This window comes from Equus quagga, unplaced genomic scaffold (genome assembly GCF_021613505.1).
Source record: "Equus quagga isolate Etosha38 unplaced genomic scaffold, UCLA_HA_Equagga_1.0 220_RagTag, whole genome shotgun sequence".
Taxonomy (NCBI): domain Eukaryota; kingdom Metazoa; phylum Chordata; class Mammalia; order Perissodactyla; family Equidae; genus Equus; species Equus quagga.
In genome coordinates this window covers 4136194-4159576 of record NW_025799647.1, presented here as the reverse complement: position 1 = coordinate 4159576, position 23383 = coordinate 4136194, and the positions used below count along the sequence as shown (strand labels likewise).

The 23383-nt window shown below is 35.6% G+C and overlaps 1 protein-coding gene across 6 annotated transcripts in view; it reads left to right on the top strand.

Annotated features, from left to right (window-relative positions):
* The window catches only part of LOC124233777 (alpha-(1,6)-fucosyltransferase), a 272983-nt gene that overhangs the window by 210989 nt on the left and 38611 nt on the right, over positions 1-23383 (top strand). For all 6 annotated transcript variants that reach the window (XM_046650977.1, XM_046650976.1, XM_046650978.1 and 3 more), the window contains one exon: positions 13962-14199. In XM_046650977.1, the coding sequence (XP_046506933.1) occupies positions 13962-14199 (238 nt within the window). The remainder of the gene's footprint in view (positions 1-13961; positions 14200-23383) is intronic.

Sequence of the window (23383 nt, the reverse complement as noted above, 5' to 3'; positions counted from 1 at the left end):
ATGGAGAAATACGGAGCCACCGGCTGTGTCTGAATGGATTGAGACAGGTCATTATTTTTACCCTTGCTTGTTACTGTTTTCTCAACTATTTCATGTCTTTCCCATAACTATGGCACCTTTTATTCTTTTCTTTTTTCATTGGCATAACCATTGTTCATTGTTAAACAAAATATATCACCTATAAAAATCTGACTTTTATATGCACACACACCATCATTTTTTCTATCAAGTTGAAGCATATCAGTCTATCTAGGATTGTTGGAAGAATTCTAGATTTAGCATTCTGCCAATAGAATAGCCCTGTGGTTTTGGACATTTCTCTTACTCAGATCTACCTGAGATTGGTGGGGTATTTTTGGTCTGTTTATTTGTTTTATTTTGGATTTTAGTCTGAATGCTCTTTCCTTTGAGTGATTAGAGTGCTGGACTTAGCAGGTTTGGCAGTGTCAGGAGTGATAGAGGAGACCATGTCTCAAAGCTGCAAGTATCATCAGAAATAAAGAGAGAGGTTGTTGCAGTACGCCATATGAGAAGGTTGATTATGTTTAAAGGGTTAGGGGCAGGATAGATACTACGTTTGGCTTTGTAACCAAAGGACCTAGTGCCCTGCCCTTTGTATTTATATAATGGATGAAAAAGACAATAAAGTGGAACCCTAAGAGAAAGCTTTAAATATAAGCAGTCCTTCCTGTGTTCAAAACCTACATCCCATAGAGGAGGTGTTCATTACACCTAGAGTTTTTTTCTTCAAACAAATGTTATGTTTTCCTTTCACATAAGAGGATATAGTACCATATTGTTCTCAAGATTAAAGTTGTTGAAAAAGAGTTGCTTTACCATTTTTAAAAGGAACTCATATGAGTAAATGCCCCTGGAAACCTAAAATCATTAGTTTGCCAATAAATAAGTAGCATTACAGATGTGAGTTAAACGTGCATTAAATGTTTGATAATATGTTGGGCTTAAAATACAGGCTTCTCTTTCTGGATAAGATATAGTAAACATATTATACCCTATTCTTCCTGCTAATTACAATAACAGAAAATCCTGTACACAGTGAATCTCCCGTGTTTTGTTTGTTTGCGTGTTTGTTTTGCTTCCTTTGTATCCCAGTTGGAGGTGCTGGAGAATCCTCCAACCCAGAAATCCCAGTGGATGGAGCCGAGAAAAGCCCTATTTTGATTATATCTACCCTTACATCCTGGGTGCCACAGCTGTGGAGAGGGAGCACATAGCCAAGTCCACATCCCTGCCCTGCAATAACAATAAGAGGCCCCTCCCTCTCCAACTGGTGTTACAACTGCAGAGACTTTGGGCAAAGCCCGGTCCCCCATCGCCACACTGCAAGAGTGAGGGAGTTCCCATTCCTGTCCCAACTGGAGTGGAGGGAGGGTGATGAAGAGAAGGGAGTTAGAGAAAGGGATTTTTTAAATCTTGTTTGAAATCCTGGGCAGACCTCTGAACATCCCATGCATGAAACTGATAAGAATCAATACAGAAAAAGGTTTGAAAACTGAATTCTGGTATTACATACCACCCAGGCTTCAGACTGGCCTCTGGATAGCCCACAAGTGGGGCAGAACAAAATGGCACTGTGAAAAGGCTTTAACAATTAAATTGACATTTGAGCCACAGCCCATAAAAGTGAGCTGGAAAGGTAAACAGTTTGCCTACTAAAATAGATAATTTAAATAGAAAGCAGAGTCTCATAACATAATACTCATACCAAGAACCAGTGAAATCTTAATTCAAATGACAAAAGATAATCAGCAGACACCACACTGAGATGACACAGATGTTGGAAGTACCTGACAAGGATTTTAAAGAAGCTATAATAATAAAAATCTTCCAATAAGCAATTACAGACTTGAAACAAATGAAAAAATAGAAAGTCTTTGCAAAGAAATAGATGATATAAGGAAAAACCAAATGGAAATTTTAGAATTGAAAAATACAATAACCTAAGTAAAAACAGGCTCTTAGTAGAATAGCTGTAACAGAGGAAAGAATCAGTGTACTTGTTATCCAATCTGAGAACAAAGAGAATATAGATGGAAAAATAACTAAACAGAGCCTCTGGGACCTGTGGGGCAATAACAAAAAAGTTTTTATGTTTGTGTCTTTGGAATCCCAGAAGGAGAGCAGTAGGAGTGAGAGACTGAAGAAATGACTGAAAACTTCCTAAATTTGGCCCACCACCGTATTAAGCGAACTCCTAACAGGAAAAACTCAAAGTAATCCTTTCCCAGACACTTTCTAAGTAGTTTGTTGAAAACGAAAGACAGAAAAAATTCTTTAAAGCAGCTAGAGAGAAGCAATGCATTACCTATAGAGGAACAACCTGAATGACAGTGGATTTGTCTTCAGAAAGCGTGGAGGCCAGGAAGAAGTAGTAAGATATTTTTAAAGTGCTAAAAGGAAAGAACTGTCAACTCAGAATTCTTCATCCAGTGAAAATATGCTGAGGTGAAATAAAGACATTTTCAGATGAAGGGAAACTAAAAGAATTCATTGCCAGCAGGCTTGCTCTGAAAAAGGAAATTCTTCAGACAAAAAGAAAATGATGGCAGAAGGAAACTTGGAATGTCAGGAATGAAGAAATTGCAAATGAAAGAGTAGATACCGGGTAATTGACTAGTCTTCTCCTCTTAAGTTTTTAAAATGTTTGACAGTGGAAAGCAAAATTTATAACATTATCTGATACAGTTTTCCATGTACATAAAGGTAATTTTTAAGAGAACTGTATTATAAAATGGGAGAGAATAAAGGGATCTAAAAGTTAGTAAGGTTTCTACATTCCACTTGAAATAGTAAAATGTTGATATGAGTGGACTGTAATAACGTGTGTATATATTATAATCCTTAGAGCAACCATTAAAAATACTCTGAAGAGATGTAGATGAATGAAAATTGAGTCTAAAAGAAGTTCAAATTATGCACAGGAAAGCAGGAGTGGGTGTTGGATTTTGTCAAATGCTTTTTCTTTATTAATTGATACAATCACGTGTCTTCTTTTTTTTTTTTTTTTGAGGAAGATTAGCCCTGAGCTAATATCTGCTGCCAATCCTCCTCTTTTTGCTAAGGAAGACTGGCCCTGAGCTAAGATCTGTGCCCATCTTCCTCTGCTTTATATGTGGGATGTCTACCACAGCATGGCTTGCCGAGCGGTGCCATGTCTGCACCCAGGATCCGAACCAGCAAACACCGGGCTGCTGAAGCGGAATGTGCGCACTTAACTGCTGTGCCACCAGGCTGGCCCTGTATCTTCTCTTTTTTAAACTGTTAATATGGTAGATTACATTCAATGAATTTTGAATACTTAACCAGCTTTGCATTCCTGGAATAAAGTCCACTTGGTCATGATATACATGATATATGTATCATCTGCTCTCACCGCTCCTATTCAACATAGCAATGGAAGTTCTATGCAGTGCAATAAGGCAAGACAAAAAAATAAATGGCATACATACTAGAAAGAAAGAAGATTGTCCCTATTAGCAGGTGACCTGGTTGTCTACATAGAAAAATCCCAAGTAATCTACCAAACAACAATCACACAACAATAAAACTCCAAGAACAAATAAGTGAAAAGTTGCAGGATATGTGATCAGCACACAAAAATTAATCATATTTCTATCCTAGCAAGAAACAATTGGAAACCAGAATTTTAGGACATAATGCTGTTTAAAATTGCTCCAAAAAATGAAAATGCAGTACTTAGGTAAAAATACTTATAAACTGCTAATGAAAGCAAGCAAAGAAGACTTAAATGAATGAACGGACACTGTGTTTGTGGGCTGGATGACTCAGCTTAGAAAAAATACCGATTCTTCCCAGATTGATCCAAAGCCTTAGCACAATTCCTATCACAATCTCAGCAAGTCTTTTTTTCTTTTTGTGTATATAGATAAATTGATTCCAAAATTCATAGAGAAAGGCAAAGGAACTAAAATAGCTAGAGCAATTTTGAAAAGGGAAAAGTTGGAGGAATCACACTTTCTGGTTTTAAGACTTAGAATTATTGCTACAGAGATCAAGATAGTGTATGGTACTGAAGGGGAGATAGACATATAGGTCAATGAAACAGAATAGAGTCCAAAATAGATCCACATAGTATGCTAACTTGCTCCCCCCCCACCCCCCATTGAGGTGAACATTATATAACATAAAATTAACCATCTTAAAGTGAACAATTCAGTGTGGTATTTAGTGCATTCACAAAGTTGTACAACCACCACCTGTATCTAGTTCCAAAACTTTCCCTTAGCTCAAAAGAAAACCCCATACCCATTAAACAGTGCTCTCCAGTCCCTCGGTCCCCTTTCCCCCAGCTCCTGGAAACCACCAATCTGCATTTTCTATCAGTTTATTCTTTCTGAATATTTCATATTAAATGGAATCACACAATATGTGACCTTTTCTGTCTGACTTCTTTCACTTAGCGTAAAGTTTTCAAGTTTCATCTATGTTGTAACATGTATTAATACTTCATTCCTTTTTATAGCTGAATAATAATCCATTGTATGTATATCCCAAACTTTGTTCATCCCTTCATTCATAGATGGATGTTTGGGTTGCCTCCGCCTTTTGCTGTCTGAGAATAGCATTGCTGTGGACATGCCTCTGCATGTGTTTGTTTGAGTATCAGTTTTCAGTTCTTTTGAGTATATACCTATGAGTGAGCAATTGGTTTTTGAGAAAGGTACAAAAGCAGTTGAATGGAGGAAGCATAATTTTTTCAATAAATGGCATTGGAATAATTGAACATCTCATAGGCAAAAAATGAACTATGACCTAAACTTCATGCTTTACATAAAATTGACTCAAAATGGAGAGTAAATCTGACAGATAAAATAAATATGACATCTCAAACTATAAAGCTTTTAGAGGAAAATGTTGAAATAAATCTTTGTGACTTAGGCTAAAAGTTCTTAAACATGACACCAAAAAGATGGTTCATAAAAGAGAAGAAATCAGTAAATTGAACTTTATCAAAATTAAAAACTTTTGATCTGTGACTGTGATCTGTTAAAGAGGATGAAAAGAGAAGCCATAGAAAGGGCAAAAAATCTTTGCAAATCACTTATCCAAGAAAGCTCTTGTGTTTAGAATGCATTAAGAACTCTCTAATCTCAACAGTAAGAAACAAGCCAATTAGAAAATGAGCAGAAGTTTTGAACAGACAGGTTCACCAAAGAGGATACGTGGATGACAAAGAAGCACATGAAAATATGTTCAAAATCATTAACTGTTAGGGAAATGCAACTTAGAGACATGATAAGATACCACACTACACACCTATCAGAATGGCTAAAATAAAAAATACCAAGAATGTGGAGCAACCAGCTCTCTCATACATTCCTTATGGAAATGTAAAATGGTACAGCCATTCTGGGAAACAGTTTGGTAGTTTGCTATAAAGTTAAACATACCCTTACCATATGATTCAGCCGTTATATTCCTATATATTTATTCTAGAGAAATGAAAACTAATATCCACACAGAAAATCTGCATAGCAACTTAATTTTTATTAACCGAAACCTGAAAACTACCCAAATGTCCTTCAGTGGGTGAGTAAACTGTGGTATGGTCCACATAAAAGAATACTAAGTAATGAAAAGGAATGAACTATTGATACACACAATAACTTGTATGGATCTCAAGACCGTTATGCTAAGTGATAAAAAAGCCAATCTCAAAAGGCTAACTACTGTCAGATTCCATTTATCACATTCTCAAAATGACTGAATTATTGTCATGGAGAACAGATCAGAGTCGCCAGGAATTAAGGTTTGGGGAAGGGTGTGACTCTAAAGGGTGTAGAGTAAGAGAATTTCTTTGTTTTGATGCAATTAGTATCCTGATTGTGGTGGTGATTACTTGAGCCTTTACATGTAATACAATTTGATAGCACTATACCAAAAAAAATAGAGTGCATGTAAAAACTGGTGAAATCCAAATAAGGTCTATATTTTAGTTAATAATACTGTGTAGTGTCAGTTTCCTGATGTTGATAATGTTCTGTGGTTAAGATGTTTTCATTGGGGAAAGCTGTGTGGAAGGTACACAGTAACTCTCTGTACTGTTTTTGCAGTTTATTGTATGTCTTAAACTATTTAAAGATATATAGCAAAAAAAAATACATTGTTAAAGATTTTGAAAAGTAAAGAAAATAACATGAATTAGAGCACTGTTAAACTGAGACAGTGAGAAAAGTGGTCTTGAGAATTTTTTTAATTAAAAAAATAATAATAATAATTGAGGATTCCAAATAAATTTATGCTCAGCTAACAGTGGATTCTCAGTGCATGGCTAGTGGCTTGGAGAAATGGAATGAAGCCTCTTATCTAGGAGAAGAGGTTGCAAGATTTGACATCTGGTTTAATTATTGTTGATGGTTTGATGTTAAGGCCAGTGAGTAGACAAGCGCTGTAAGTATCAGTACTACCCAGAAAAATGGCGCTTTGCAGAATGGAAGAGCTGGCAACAGTTAAGTTACTCTGACCTCTGTTTAAAAGAACACAGATCTGCAGGAGCCTTCGCACGAGAACAGTTTCAGTCAGTGTTTCTCTCTTGGTGTCTGCTGTTTACTTCATCTTTTGATCCTATATAAGACAGGGCTTAACCATTCAGGGGCTGACTTTTCTTTTCTCCTCCCTGTCTCCTCCTGTTTCCCTGTCTCTTCTCTCTCCTCCTCTTCTTTCTTTCCCCTTTCATTCCTCTTTCTTCCTCTTTCCCTCCCTTCTCTTTCCCTTACTCTCCTTCCCTCCTCTCCCTTTTTGCAAACTACTTACTACTTCCTCCTCCCCTTTTCCCTTCTCCCTCCTTTTTCTTTTGTTAGGAATGCTTGCCATATCAGTATTTTGGTTTTGAGGAAAGAGAGTGAGCCTAATGAGTCCCGTTAAGTAAAATGATGATGGAGGCCCTTTCTGAAGTTCAATCTTAATTTCGTAAGCATGCTGTTTCTAACCTGACCAGTTGAGCTGGTTCTGAGATCTGGGAATCATGTTATAAACTTATGGAGAAAAATTGAAGGTCCTTGAGGCGATACCTTTTCTGTGCATTTATGTAGGATTGGCAGAATCTGGCTCCTCAGGTGACTTAACTTTTCTTCTTTAGCCTTGAAGGGAGTTTTGTTTACATTAGATTCTTGAGTGAGAGAATTAGACTTGGATGTATCTCATTCTTTCTCTGCCTTTCCTTTGTGGCCCTACTGGTGGCAGAAAATATTACCAAGGTTGCTCTGGTGTACATGTTTCTTGAGCCTGAGGTAGAGGTCTTTTAGAGACCACCTGGAATATCCAGAGATGACAGAATACTGTCTCAGAGACCTTCAGTAGAAGAAATGTCCCACATTTGTTTATTGCTTTATTGGTAGAATTTCCATTTTTTAAAAAAGGGTTTTAAAACATTCAATAAGGCTTCTAGGCAAAGAGCAAAGTTTTAAAAATGCATTTAAAGTAAGCCAATTGTTGCTCTACTTTCCAAAATAAGCTTTCTTCTTGTCTAACTGTATAGTAACTATCTGCCTTTGCTTCAGTCTGTCAGGATAACAGTCTGTAAACATTTTATCTTGATTTCTTTTCTCCATTTAGTTTCCACACTTAAAATTTTATAAAATACCCACAGGAAAATTGACTTCCTGAAGCACTTGGTAGCCTACTTGTGCCTTAGCTATTGTGTTATGACTACTTGCAAGAGATTGTTTTTTGCTAGAGGGGTGGAAAGGACACCTCAATACGATCTTAGCTTTGCTATGAAAATATTCTTGTGTAATCTGTTAAGAGACAGTAATTTCCGGTCTTGGCTTTTAAAAATGAGAATGCTTTTTAACTTTCTCTTTAATGGCTATTAACTATGCCCAGAGTCTTCATTTTACTTACCACTATGCGGTACGTCGTCACTTCTGTTACTGGCTTCATTACCATTTCTGCTTTGGTTTTGAAAATAATTTTAGAGAAATAAAATCCGATTTTTTCCAATACAATGAAATGCTTTCAACCACACTATTAATGAATCTTTTTTCATCACCAGCACAAGGCTAGATGTTGCAAATCTTTTTAAACAAACAAATTAAAAAGTGTTTAGTCTTGTGACTAGAGCAAAGAGGACAATAAAATTTAACTTACCTGGCTCATTCCTTTAATTTTTACTGACCTCTCTTCATTGGAAATAGGAGCTATCTATTGCTTAACTCCTCCCTATAAAGGAATGTTGTTAGAGAGGAGCTGGAAGGATCCCCAGGGTTCTGGTCCTTAATCCTTAAATATAAGACCAGAAACCATAAAACTACTCGAAAAAACATAGGGAGAAAGCTCCTTGACATTGGTCTTGGCAATGATTTTTTGGATATGACACCAAAAGCACAGGCAACGAGAGCAAAAATCAACAAGTGGGACTACATTAAACTAGAAAGCTTCTACACAGCAAACAACACGATCAGCAAAATGAAAAGGCAGTCTATGGAATGGGAGAAAATATTTGCAAATCACATATCTGAAAGGAGTTAACATCCAAAATATATAAGAAACTCAACTCAATAGCAAAAAAAAAAAAAGAAAAAAAAAACACCTGATTAAAGTACAGACTAAGGACCTGAGTTGACATTTCCTAATGAGTTATCACTTCACACTTGTTTGGATGACTGTTATCAAAAAGACAAAAGATAAGTTTTGTTGAGGTGGAGAAAAGGGAACCCTGTATACTGCTGGTGGGAATGTAAATTGGAAAGCCATTTTGGAAAACAGTTTAGAGGTTCCTCAAAAAATTAAAAAGAGAACTACCCTATGATCCACCAATCCCTCTTCTGGGTACATATCTGAAGGAAATGAAATCAGTATCTTGAAGAGGTATGTGCACTCCCATGTTCACTGAAGCATTAGTGACAACAGCTGAGATATGGAAACAACTTATGTGTCCGTCAAAGGATAAATGGATAAAGAAAATTTGGTGTGTGTACATATAAAAATATACACTGGAATGTTATTCAGCCATAAAAAAGAGAAAAATCCTGCTTTTGTGACAATATGGATGAACCAGGAGGACATTATGCTAAGTGATATGAGACAGAAAGGTAAATACTGCATGATCTCACTTATATATGCAATCTAAAAAAGTCAAATTCTTAAAGGCAGAGAATAGAGCAGCTGTTGCCGGGGCAGGCAGGTGAGGGAAATGGGGAGATGTTGATCAAAGGATACAAAGGTTCAGTTATGTGGAATGAATAAGTTCTGGAGGTCTAATGTACAGCATGGTGGCTATAGCTAATAATACTGTAATGTATACTTGAAATTTGCTAAGAGAGTTGATCTTAAGTGTTCTCCCCACCAAAAAATAAATTGTAACTGTGTGTGGTATTGGATATGTTAATTAGCTTGATTGTGGTAATCATTTCACAGTGTATACATCTATAAAAACATCATGTTGTACACCTTAAATATATACAATTTTTATTTCTCAGATATATGTCTATAAAGCTAGTGGGAAAAATGACCAGAGAAGTGCTGTGAGCCTGTGCTTCTTGCTGGATCTTGTTTTGGGTACATCATGGAGGGATGGATAAGAGCTCTGGACAATGGATTGAGAGACCTGAATTCTAAATTCTGGTTTGCCACCAGTTTATTTATTTTTGTGACTGTGCACTTGATATCACATGCCATTCAGATGAACTGTTTACTCTTTGTAAGAGATGCCTCGAGACATTATGTCCGGTTTATATTGACTAAATGTTTTTGTTTGTCGTTGATTTAGCCTTTTTCTACAGTGTTTTGGTCTGTAGTAACTCTGGGTAGGTAAGTAAGGGAAATTACATTGTGGCTGGAAGATTTTTCTCTGAAGAGGCTTTTGTTTGTGTGTATGGAAAATCTAAATTGTCATGGCAAAAGGCTTTATCTGTGATTTAGCTTAAAAGCCACTCAGTCAGTACTATTTTATAATATTACATCATTGTCACAATTACTGCTGATTTACTAAGTGAAGGCTGTGGAAACCTCTAAATCCTAGCACTGCCTAAGTAATAGAATAATGGTTGTGGTTTACTAGTTGATTCAAAATTATTCTTTTTTAGCAAAGTAGAAATTAAGCTGGCTTCCTAATTTGAAATATGTCCAACAGTAACTATTTTCATATTTTAACCAAAGTAAAAGAGATTAAAATATTTCAGCATTATGATGGTGCTGTTAGGAAATTAGTAATCATTTAGGTTTAAGAGATACTTGTATCTTAAACCTCTCTTGGCAAAGTTCTTAAACTAGAATAGAGCACGTGGTCTCAAGTAATTTTGATGAATATACCTCCTATTTCTAAAACTTGAATAATCATCATCATTGCAAGAATGTATGTGCCTATTGATGAGTCTGACTTTAAGACCCTATATGTAAAAATCCCACATTATAAATATAATTTATAGAATTTATCATTTTACTTTACTCTTCACAATTATTCTTTACCATATAGACTCCCATTGAATAATGAAACAAGTACATATTCTTAGCATTTCATAAATAGATTAAATTTTATCTTCAAGGTTTAGCTTAAATGCAGTTTTATTCATAACGCTTTCCAGTCCATCTGAAAGCTATTTTTTGCCTCTTCTATTCCTTAATTCTTTGTTTCTCATAGTCTTCGAACGTTTAAATTGTCTACAGTTGTAGTTATGCATATATATGATTTCTTATTCTATTGGATTGTCATCTCCCAAGTTTCCTTGTATATATTAAACGCTTAATAAATATTTATTGAATGAGCAAAAGGTCGCCTATACTTGATCAGTGAGTGACACTCAAGGCAGAAGGAGGGAGAAGTGAGTGAGACTCTCTCAGGAGACTTATGGGGGCGCATTTTCAATCTGTATTCCCCCATTTTCCACTCCCAAATAAGAAGTACTTCCTAATGAGCCTTCCTCTGCTGGGAATGTATCATATTGCCTGTGTGTGTGTGTGTGTAATGAGTGGAAGGAGTGTCATAAAAGGGGAGGGCGTTATGGTTGAAAGAAATCACAATATAAAATGAAACAGTGTATCTTCGTTCTTGCATAACTGATAGAGAAATATAGAAGAGAGTGCTTTAGGCACAGTAGAAGCAATCGAAAAATATTTTATCATCAGAAATAGCTACCCTGTTAAAGTATTGGCATGATTAAAGTAAAGCTTCTTTTAGTAATGAGGCCCTTCTGTATATTCTTGCTTATGGATGGGACATACCTTCAAGCCTTTTGCAGACATCAACAGGAAAGCATAAAACCAGGATCAGTGGTAATTGACAAAGGCTTCTTGGGAAGAAATTTGAAGATTACATATATACATGTAACAATGTATAATAAAGGCTCTGTTTCCTTTTTATAGAATCCCATAAATCTCTTTTTATTTGTTGCTACTCTGTAACAGTGATGGATAATAGTGACTTAGAAAGGAGTTTCCATAAGGTTCCATTCCATCAGAAATAAATTCCTGTCCATCTCAGAGTTGTTGCATTGTTTTGTTGCTTTGTTTATCTTATAAATATCTGCTTGTTTTTTCTAAATATTTATTCTGTTAAGCCTCATCTTGTATGAGGAACACACATAACTTTTTCTGTTTCTCACTGTCTCTCTGCCTTTTTGGGAATCTTTTATGAACAAGATCCTTTGAATTTTCCAGACTTTTAAATATTATTTTGGTAAAAAAATTAAGATGTGACTCCAAGCTTGTTCAGTGTTTTATTTACTGTTATCATTCCAAACAGTCATTCATCATCTTTCTCTTATTGCTAACTCTCTGCCTTGGAATCTTCCATTGGTTACCTTGTGTATGTAGACCTTTCCCATTCCAGAGCCAAACAGAATGGATTTTCTTTTCTCTTTCACTGTGTTGCCTATGATACATCAGAAATATTTAATATATTCTGTCTTCGGCTTGATTTGAGGCACACTAAGACTCTTGAATTAAGCTTCATTTCATAAATTGCCCTCTTCTTTTTATTAGGCCTCAGTTCTTGTGCTCAAAGCATTGGGTTCTAATTAAACTCTTCTCTTAAGAAGCACAGTAGATTTGCTTTTCTTAAATGCAGATGTTGAGTCTTCCTTTAAGTAAAAAATCTGTAGTTTCAAAGCTAAACAATTCAATTATTACGTTCCCTTACTCCTTGTTTTCTTAAAAAATATGAAGATTAATGTAAGATATAATAGGGGAAACTGGATGTGAGTTATATGGGATCTCTGTCCTATCTTTGCAGTAAATCTGTACATCTAAAAACTGTTCTAAAAAAAGCTTATTGAAAACATGTGAAGGACATTTTCTTTTTTGTTCATATAAATTTTAGAGATATTTAAGTGCTGTGTTTCTTACAAATCATGAAAAATCTGACAAATGTCAGTGTTCTTTATTTGCTCTCTTGACAAACCATTGAGTTAATAATAAAGCTTTGGATCACTTTGAGAATGTTATTTATTCCCAGGATCCTTGTATAACATTGTACAGAAAGTGAATGATACTGGTCTCTCAATACTGCATAACATCACACCCCTCTGTTCCTCTCAAATCTTTTGTGGTTCCAGCGACTGAAGTGGGAATGCTTACTGCCTTAGGAGTCTGCTTTGAGTTCAAAGTCCTAAGTGAAAAGAATCAACAACTCTACTCCTTGACTGGGGAAACAGTATTGACCAAACCTTGCTGAATTTTATGTAGTCTCTCTCGGATTCATAAGAGTTGCAACTGTTCAGAAGGCTCTTGATGGTATAGGTTCTGCTTTGATCCAAAAAAACCAGCCTGCAGTGGCGTATTTGAATATGAAAGATACCTTTTCTGAAAGTAACTATGTTGCATTTTTCCTTCAGAATCATTTTATAGCCTCACCATCCTAGCTTGTGTTTCTAGGGCTCTGTTTGACAGAACAGATGATATCCCTAGAAAATAGCTGTAGATTTGTGGTTTGGCAACTACTTTATTAAAGGCGCTTATATAAATTGAGAACTGATTATCTGGCTTCTTGCTATGTGTGAGAAAAGATTCTGTTCCTGAAAGGACCCATCGTTTCTTGTCTCTTATAGACAAAACAGCTTGGAAAACTTCTCAGGCTAAGGAGTCCCTGTCAAAACAAATTTTTATTTGAAGAACTAAGATGCTTAGGGATATTTACCAACAGCCCATATGAATTACAGTGCAGCTGAAACTTTAGAATGGAAAAAAAAAAAATTCTCACTTTAGCTAACCCCATTGCACCCACTGTTAGATAATGTTAAGTGTTTTAACCATTTGCTATTCATCTTATAGCAAAGTATACAAATAGAAAAATGAATCTCTTGATTAAAAATTGACATAACACATTCTCAAGAGAGCCAATATAGAGCATGTTCTACATTTTATTGTGAAAATTACTGGTAGCTATCGTCAAGATTGGGTAAAAAAAGAAGTCGCATGACTGATATTTTGTAATCGTTGAACTCAGATATCCTTTTACTCAGTGGCTTTACTTCCACAATGAAAAAGTACATTTTGTTTGTGACATCTGGAACTCAGGAGATAGATGGAATTAATAGGTATAGTTTTTCTTTTAAGATGATTTGAATTTCCTCAGGGAAGGTAAGCTCAGAATGCTGAAGTGCAGCTGGAGTAAATGAATTATTTTACTTCTGTTAGAAAGATCTTGATGTGTACAACTTTGGGTTCAGAGATGATAGCACTTGCATGTTCTGAGTAACAGAGAAGTGAAAGTATTCTTTAAAACGTAATTGCTTAATTTCACATTTGTTTAGTCATCTTTCCAAAGTAACTGTTCTTTTTCACTGCTATCTCCCTAGGTATGCACTTAAAATTTTTAATAGACTCTTTGAAATCCAATCCTTAAAGCTGAATTCTTTGCTTAGAAAAATATACTGGATCAGTTATGGCTTATTATGTGGTTTTTGACACTTGTCACCTATAAAGAGAAGTCGACCTCTCTGTACAGCTTATCTTCACCTGTGTTCCTCTTTGTTTCCTGACAGAATCCCAAGGACTGCAGCAAAGCCAAGAAGCTAGTGTGTAATATCAACAAAGGCTGTGGCTATGGCTGTCAACTCCATCATGTGGTCTACTGCTTTATGATTGCATATGGCACCCAGCGAACGCTCATCTTGGAATCTCAGAATTGGCGCTATGCTACTGGTGGCTGGGAAACTGTGTTTAGACCTGTAAGTGAGACCTGCACAGACAGATCTGGTGTCTCCACTGGACACTGGTCAGGTAAGAAGGCTGTGCGGCATGTCAAATCTTTGGGTTGAACCACCACAATACCAAATTATCAGATTCCTAGGTACAACTTTATGGCTCATAGTCATCTTTTTCTCTGGATCTGTAAATGCTATTCATTATCCAGATAAAATCTTGAACAGTATTTTATTTTAAAAATGTTTTATGATCTGTTTCATTTCTGATGTTCTTTTTTACCTGGATTTAGCAAAATCATTAAGTTTTTTCAAGGAATGTAGTTTACTCTTTTAATGCTGCTGATGATATACCTTTTACTTTTTAGGGTGTCTTCACATTATTGAACTCATTGATCCTCATAATTATCCTGTTGGGTAGACTGGTGGTTCTCAAACTTCAGCATGCATGAGAACCATCTGAAAGGCTTGATAGAATACTAGTTTCTGGTTCAGTAGGTCTGGGAAGGGGTCTAAGAATTTGTATTTCTCACCAAGTTTTCAGGTGTAGGGACCACACTTTGAGAACCACTGAGGCACACTATGAGGGTACCTTTATCTCCATTTTATAATTGAGGACAATGGAGCCTAATTTGTTTATGTGATATTAATTTTATTCAGGAAATCTTTGATGAGAAATAATGTGATTAATGTACTATGCTAGACATTATAAGGAAAATAAAGATCAGCAAGAAATTTCCCTTTCTCCAAGAATTTGATGATAGAGGAAATAGAATATAAATAGGGTTTCTTACTGCTAGTCTGTTGTTCTTTCTACAATGATGATCTTTAAACAAGATCTAAAGTTGGGCTACCTTTGTTAAATCCTGGCTTTATACTTTTGCAACCTTGAGCAAGTTACTTAACCTAGGCATGGGTTTCGTCATTAGTAAAATGAGGAGTAATAATTTACTTACCTCTGAGTTGTTGGTAGGATTAAATGAAATAATATATATAATGCAGTGAGCACAGTACCTGATGTATGAGCTGTAGTAATTGTTAACTATCATGAATAGCCTTTATTCATTGAGCAAAGATACATTGAGTGCCTAGAGGGTGGCACATACTGAACTGAGTGATTAGGTGAAATGCTAAGCAAGACACTACATTCTCTTTGCACTCATGTCCTTTGGGAAGTCAAACATTTTTCAAAAGGCTGAGGCATTTCAGTTAATATAATTTCTCATGAAGCTGAGCACTTTTTTTCACAAGTTAAAACACTAAATGTGGAATAGGGAGCTATGTCATTGGCAAAGTGAGTAACTTTAGTTCCTTTGTTTCTTTTTGCCTCCTTTGGAAAATATCAGATAATACCTGACTCTTCACAGAAATGTCAGGAAAGTTAATCACGTAATTTCTAAAATATGCTTTAAGTTGCTCTATAGGTCCTATATGGATTTAAAGTATTATCTTGTGATGTGAGTTTTATCTTCCTTAGGATAATTTAGGAGTCTGTTCTATTTATTAGCATATTTTTGTCCTTGTAACTCACTTCAAATTGTAAAGTGAGCCTCTTAATCTACCACCTGGCTGAGCTTTATTTTCAGGTTACGTCTTTCATTGATCTGGTCTGTAGTTTACAGCTGGTGCAAACAGATTAGGTATCAAGGTTAGGAAGATACAGGAAAAACAGCTCTGTCAGGCTCACTGTGGCTAACTTTTCCATTTTGTGGACTTAGTTCGGTTTCAAGCTTCTTTGATTATGGAAGTGTATAGCGTAAGTAGGGCAAGGTTCTTAATGTGTCACTGTTTCTAGGGAGAGGTGCCTTTTTGGGTAGTAGTCAGTTAATAGAAAAATGAAAAATTGACCTTACTAGACTTAGTTAAATTCACTATATAGTTTGGCCCTGCCAACTAGTTATTTGGTTTTTTTATTTTTAACCCTTGTGCATTTTGTAGTCTATAGTGGCAACTACAGGATATGAAGATTAAAAATGGCTTGAAATTGAAACATTCAGAATTTCTTATATGTTACAATTAAACTGGTTCTAGAAATCATCCTTCCTTTATTTATGTGGAATCTAAGGCCTAGTAGATACTAAGTGATTTATCCAGGGGCATACAGCTTATAAATGACAGAACCATGTTACTACATTCACTTCTATCTACTTCCAGACTCAGTCCTTCTTAGTAAGCTCATGCCAAACACCTTACCTAACAGAATAATGATTAGAGGCATAGAAACTGTCTTAAATGTCTAGGAACTAAATAAAATGACTAATTTAATATCTCTACCTTCTTTCTTTCCTCTATCCTGTAACTTTTTCCAAATCTTTCCTGTAATTTCCAGTACTGAAGAGTTATCAGTGTATTTTCTTCTTAGTCATTTGTAGTCCCTGATTAAAGAAATCGTTTTATCATGGTAGCACAGAATTATAATTTTAATTAAATAGATCTTTCCTTTATCGCTATAGGCATTGTATAAAATCGTACATTTTTCTTCATGCTAATGAATTAAACTGTACCTGTTGGACACCTTTAATTAATTGAACTAATGATTATTTTCAACATGCTTGCAGAGCTCATTGTAACTAAAATAATTTAGATGCTAGTCTTGTATCCAAAAGAAGAAAGAGATTTATGTTTGAGCCTAGAATATTTGTATTTTTATGAAAAGTATGGTTGCCGTCCACTTCTTTTTCTGTTTATATACATTATCTGTGTATGTACCTTTTGGAGAAACTAACCTATTTCTAGAATTAGAGGAAGCAGAATGAATTTTAAAAAGCTCTTTGACATTAATCGTTTAGTTAGCCATAAATCAACTACAACTGTTATTGTTCTGACTTGTACAAAGAATCTTATGATATTCCCCTTGGCACCACTGCCATGAAGTTATTATTGTTCATACACACTTGACATGATGTGTCTGCAGGTGGAATTTAGTGATTCCTGTTCAAATCTGTCGCCAGTATAGGACTTAGTATGCACATCTGGTCATTTCAGTAGCTAAATCATACCTTGTTGTAGGTCTAGTTATATTTTTTCTTTCATTATTTTATATTTGTATATTAAATCATAACCTTCGTAGTAAGTAATTTGGTTAAGTAAAGCAAAATATTAAAAATTGTCCTTCCAGTTAAAGATAATAATAATAATCTTTCCCATCACCTGTAGATGTCTATTCTAAAGTTGCTGATGAAATGGTCATTTATTTTTCTATATCCCAAGACGTTTCCTAACATCTTGATGTTTTCTAGTTGATATAAATACTCTTGAGTAGGTGATTAGTTATAGAGAGCCTCAGCCATTTAAACCCAATTCTCCACTGCTTTCTTCTTTCTAAAAATTGAACATTTATTCAGATTAGCAGTTAAACCACTTTAGCTGTTGTATTTCCTTCTCTTGTCTTTTTCCCACTGTCTTAATAAATATGTAATAAATTGAACTGAATTACTTGATTTGATAAATCTAATTGGAAAACTTCTTTTTAAATGAAAATAGTGACCAGTAAATATGATAAAATTTAACACCCTAGGGGCCAGCCCAGTGGCACAGCGGTTAAGTGCACATGTTCCGCTTCAGCGGCCCGGGGTTCGCCAGTTCAGATCCTAGGTACAGACATGGCACTGCTTGGCAAGCCATGCTGTGGTAGGCGTCCCACATATAAAGTAGAGGAAGATGGGCATGGATGTTAGCTCAGAGCCAGTCTTCCTCAGCAAAAAGAGGAAGATTGGTGACAGATGTTAGGTCAGGGCTAATCTTCCTCAAAAAAAAGAAAATTTAATACCCTAGAGGCGCCTGATTTAAGTACATGTTTAGGTAGATTGCCATTTGCTATATTTAGTTATCAAAACTGGATGGTTACCTTCTCTCCATATCTCATTCTGAAAAGGTTTTGGTCAAAGAGTTTTATTTGGCATCCTTGTATGGAGGCAGCCTTAAAGTAAAAGTAATTTAATAAAAGCACTTGCTACGTGCCAGATACCAATGCTGGACTACATGAAGTAGACAGACATAGTCCCTGCCCTGTCAGGAGCAGCCTAGGGAGAAGGGACACAACTTGACGAACATTTAAAATATATTGTGATATGGGTAAGTTAATAATACTCTGAAGCACACATCTAACATGTATTTGGGATTCTTTGTGGAGGAAGTGATCTTTAAGCTAAGATCCAAAGTATGAGTAGGAGTCAGCCAGGCAGCGATGTGGTAGAATTTTCTGTCCGTGTGCACAACATGTGAAAAGAAGGGCAAGAGAGCATGGAGTCATTGGGGGAGCTGGAAGTAGTTCATTGTAAAGTTTGACTACTGAGAGACTGTTGTTTTGTTTTGAAACACATGTCACTTACGGGGCTTCCTTTTCCATAGTTGTGTGATTTTGTTCCTCCATAAAACCAACAAGTTTTAGTTCAAGAGTCAAAGTTCTTTGTTTTGTTTTTGTTCAGAGTGGGCAAAGTTGGAAGTTAAATTGCTTTCAGTTGGCTGTTGGTGTTATCTAGGAATCATTAAACTTTTTTTTTATTTAAAATAATTATTTCATTTTTACTATGTTTTAGAGTTCACTCTTGGTAAATTTTTAAAAGCTGACACATGCCACAAACTCATAAAATCCAGAAAAAACCAACATGATATCCTTATTAATTGTCTGCCTAAAACACTTCTATAATACTATTTTTCTGCATTTTAAAGTTTGGATAGCCTCTATATGACAGTTTTTGCATTTTCATTTTATATAATAGAGAGAATTGGAAGGTAATTCAGTCTTCTAGCATGGTTGATCAACTCTTTCCAGTTTTATTGAGATATAATTGACATATAACATATTAGTTTAAGGTCTACAACATAATGATTGACATATATACTGTGAAAAGTTTACTGCAATAAGATTAGCTAACACCCGTCATTTCACATAGTTACAATTTTTTTTTGTACTCATAACTTAAGATTTACTCTCTTGGCAACTTTCAAATATACAATACAGTATTATTAACTATAGTCACCGTGCTGTACAATACATCCCCAGAATTTATTTATCTTTTAACTGGAAGTTTGTACCTTTTGAACTCCTTCACCCTTTTCCCCCACTCTCCTACCCTCTCTGCTTCTAGCAACCGCCAACCCATTCTCTGTTTCTATGAGTTTGATTTTTTTAGCTTCCACATGTAAGTGAGATCATACCATATTTGTCTTTCTCTGTCTGACTTATTTCACCTAGCATAATGTCCTCAAGGTCCATTTACATTGTCACAAATGGCAGGATTTTCTTCTTTCTCATGGCTGAATAATATTCCATTGTTTATACATCATATTTTCTTCATCCATTCATCCATTAAAGAACACTTAGGCTGTTTCCATGTCTTGGCTATTGTAAATAGTGCTGCAGTGAACATGGGAGTGTAGATATGTCTTTGAGATAGTGATTTCATTTCTTTTGGATATATACTCATAAGTGGAATTGGTGGATCATATGGTAGTTCTACCATTAAACTCTTTAAGCAGATATCTCGCTTAAGGAAAATCTTTAGCAAGCATAGCACAAATTAAATTATACTTTAAATTTTTCCTGTGAAATTAGTGTTTTTAACATTTACCAAATTACTAAGATGTCTGTTGGAATCATCTAAATATTCTAATTAGCTTATATCCTTAGCTGGCTGATCTCAGTGGGCTGACTGATAAACTAATAACGTGGTTGAGAATCTACTGGAGGCATAATATGACTATTAGGATAGGTTATGATATGCTGCTGTGTAGTATTTTTACAGTGATATTTTCAACCTTGGGTGATTGACTAATAGAGACTTGAAATAAGTGCATATATATATTTTAGATCCCCTATGCTGCAAGACATCTTGATTTCTCTGTTTAGGTAATGTGAGGAAGAGGAAAGGCTCCTGGACTGATTTGACCATGTCTGATCTCAGTTCTGGTGTTTTTAGCTCCCTGAACTTGGCAAAAAAAAGTCATGACACTTACTATCTACCTCCTTATCCACCTTTATAGGGATGTAATCACAAGGAAAATGATTAAGAGCTGTAAAAGGTATTACGATGGTTTTCACATACAGTTTATTTTCACTGTGTTTGGTGCCCAAGTTTTAAAACGCAAACATGATAATGGACTATATTATTAGATTATAACCTACAACAACAGGAAAGTTATCCTTTTGCTCTAAGATAAAAATTAGGCCTTTATAAGAACTTTGTATACAGTTTTTCCCTTTTAAAATTATACATTTAAATGGAAAAATTGAAATAGATCCAGAGAGAAAAAATAACTTCTGAGAATAACTTCTAGACACTGGATTATCTCTGTGCTTAGTAAACCCACCGTTTAGTCATAGTAAAATTCTGGACCAGTCAGAGTCTGTCTGCAGCCACCTTAAGCCTCTGTCAGTTCTCAATATTTCTTCTATCCCGACACGCCTTACGTAGAAGGTGCACTCCCACCTATGACAGCAGCTCACCGTAGTTGGCGATTTTAAACCTGGCTGTGTTTGCGGGGAAGGAGTAGTGGTACCAGGAGCAGATTTGGAGAGTGAGTTGGTACCACATATAGTTGAAAAGCGAGCTCTCCCTGCTTCAAGATACTAACAGGTCCCTCTGCCCTCCACCCTACTCCTTTGAGAATTACTGACCTGAGCAAGCATCATTGCAGGCACGTAAGGACTTCTGCTTCAACCTATATAAGACTTTCACTTCGCTATTCATGGATCGTAAAAGAAAGAGAGATCTTTGTTTCAGGAATGTTAAATACCAGTTAGAATATGTGTGTGTCTCAGAAGAACTCAAACTACTGTTCACCATGTTATCTCCTTTATCTTCACCTTCCCACTTGAGATAGAAAGAAGTCTGTGGTATCTCATTTATAGTTATGAAATATAGGAATAGGGAGCTGAAGCTTTTTCCACATAACAGCCTTACCCAGAGTGAGCCCACATCCTTAAACACAGTCATAGATGTTTATTTCCGTATTTAGTCTACCAATGCTTCTTAAACTGAGTTATGAGTAACCCTGGGGAAAGTGAGTCAGAGGTTGGCAGATTGCTAGGATAAATGTGATGCATTTTCATGGACTATCAGTTTTATTTGTTGACGTGTAAGTTAAATTATTTTCAAATAATATAACAAACAGGATATATATAATGGTGTAAAGTGAAAAATTTGGTGAAACATTAGTTTGGTCCAGGTTTCATACCCTCAGTAATATAAGTTTACCCTCCTGTGCTTTGGGGAGCATTTTGGTCAAAAACTTTAAGAAGCACTATTCTATATTTGAATTTTTAGCTGTTTATTTTATCTTGAAGGAGACTCCAGAAGGCAACAGGGCCTGTGTCTTCTGAGTTATTTACACCGTGCCCAGCGCTTGACCAGAGCACAATAAATGAAATAAAGGAGACAAATAAAAGCCACTTCTCCCACATCCTGGTCCAAATCTCAAACTATTATCCTGTAAGCTGTGTGTGGCACTTTTACTAAATTATAGATTTGGTTTTTTTAAAAAACAGTTTATTGCTAAGAATGAATCCGTTTAGCAATATATTCTGCCCTTTTTAGACAAGGTTCTGGCAGAATGAGTTCAGAGATAAAAGAACGTATGATTTAGGAAGTAGCAATGCATAGTTAGCATCAAAGTCATTGTGGAGTGGAAACAATTTCTCTGGAAAAGTTTTTGAAAAATCCTCTTAAGTCTATTTAGAACTTATCCAAGAAAACAGGGAAACCTATCCTGTTCCCAAAGGAAATACTTTCGTAAAGAATCTTTTTTCTAACGAGCTAGGGGTCCCCTGATTCATTGCTCATTTGCTCTCCTTTTCTGTCTCGTTCTCTCTCTCTCTCTCCTCCTCTCTCTCCCTCTCTTTCTCCTCTCATCACCACTCCCTTCCTTCCTTTTTTAAATGTTTGGATTTTTCTTTCCTGAGGCACACCTTTGTAAGTCTTTGAGGCTCAGTTATGTTTGGCTTTTGATTCAAACATCAAAGTACATAAAAGGAAGAATGCAGTCATTCAGTAGCATTTTGATAAGAGTCTTATTTGTTTAAAGCCTGTAGATCCCATTCAAGTTTAGAATGATTCTACAAATAAGGTAATTGTTGAAATCCTAAAGAAAGTTAAGAATGCCTCCTAGCGCTTTTGGTTGGTTTCATATACCAGAGCTCTGGGTATGATATAAATCTAAAATTTCCTTATCTCTCCTCCTCAGGTTTATATAAATTTTAGGCTAATTCTGTGAAATAGGAAATAAGAGTCCGTGATCTTTGGTGGAATTAAACATATCCTTTTTTTCCCTCCAATAGGATGTTGCTCAGTAAGAAAGTTCAATAGAGGTTTATACATTGGGTGACAGTATAAAATACATCTCATATATGTGTAATTCATTTAAAGCATAGACTTCTCATGCATTTTCCCTGCCTTTAGCAGAAGGTCAAAAGCAGGTTACAGAATTGTAAACATCCCTAGGTGTACTTTAGGGAACAGGATTCTTTGTCCTGTTTTGCTTCCCAGAATTCAAGGAATAAAAATATTCCTGGCAGCATTGAAAGGCTTAGAGTTGAGTTCCCCACATTTTCCTAAATCCTTTTATTCAATTAAAGTTTAATCTACTAGTATATGTAGCCTTTAAGCTTGATGCAGGTTGTATTCCCTGGGAGTAAGATATTGCCCATAGTAATACTATAAGTCAAATGGATTTTCCCAAAAGATATACTATTATAATCAGAATTATTATAATTCTCTTTCAAAAGTCTAATGTCCAATTTTATTTTTTCAAAAGTACAACTGCCACACAAATACTGTGTATTTATTTACAATATTTTTTATTATAAAGTTTCTAAAACAGCAGATCACCCACATAAACAGGGAAGTACACTAGTCATCGACTAAAAATTTGAGTGTTTCTAGATGCTGTGGGGGATATAAAGATAAGTAAGACCCAGTCCCTGCCATTCAGGAACTCGTATTGGGTATGTTAAGACCCATTGATCTGTAAATGTAACAAAGATAGAATATGTTAAATGTCATAAAAGAAGTATACAGTTCTGTGGGTCATCAGAGGATAGAGAAACTGTTTCTGGCTGAAGGAATTAAAGCCATCGCTGGGAGCATATGCCAGACCATTAAAGAATGAGGAAAGGCACAGTCTCCAAGGACAGGTTAATGTCATTGATTTGAAATCAGAAGTTATTCGCTGTGTGACTTTAACTAGTGTCCTGCAACCTTTCTTAATACCTATTCTATGTGCCTTACAGAGTTGTTAAGAGGATTCAAGTGATAATGTATTTG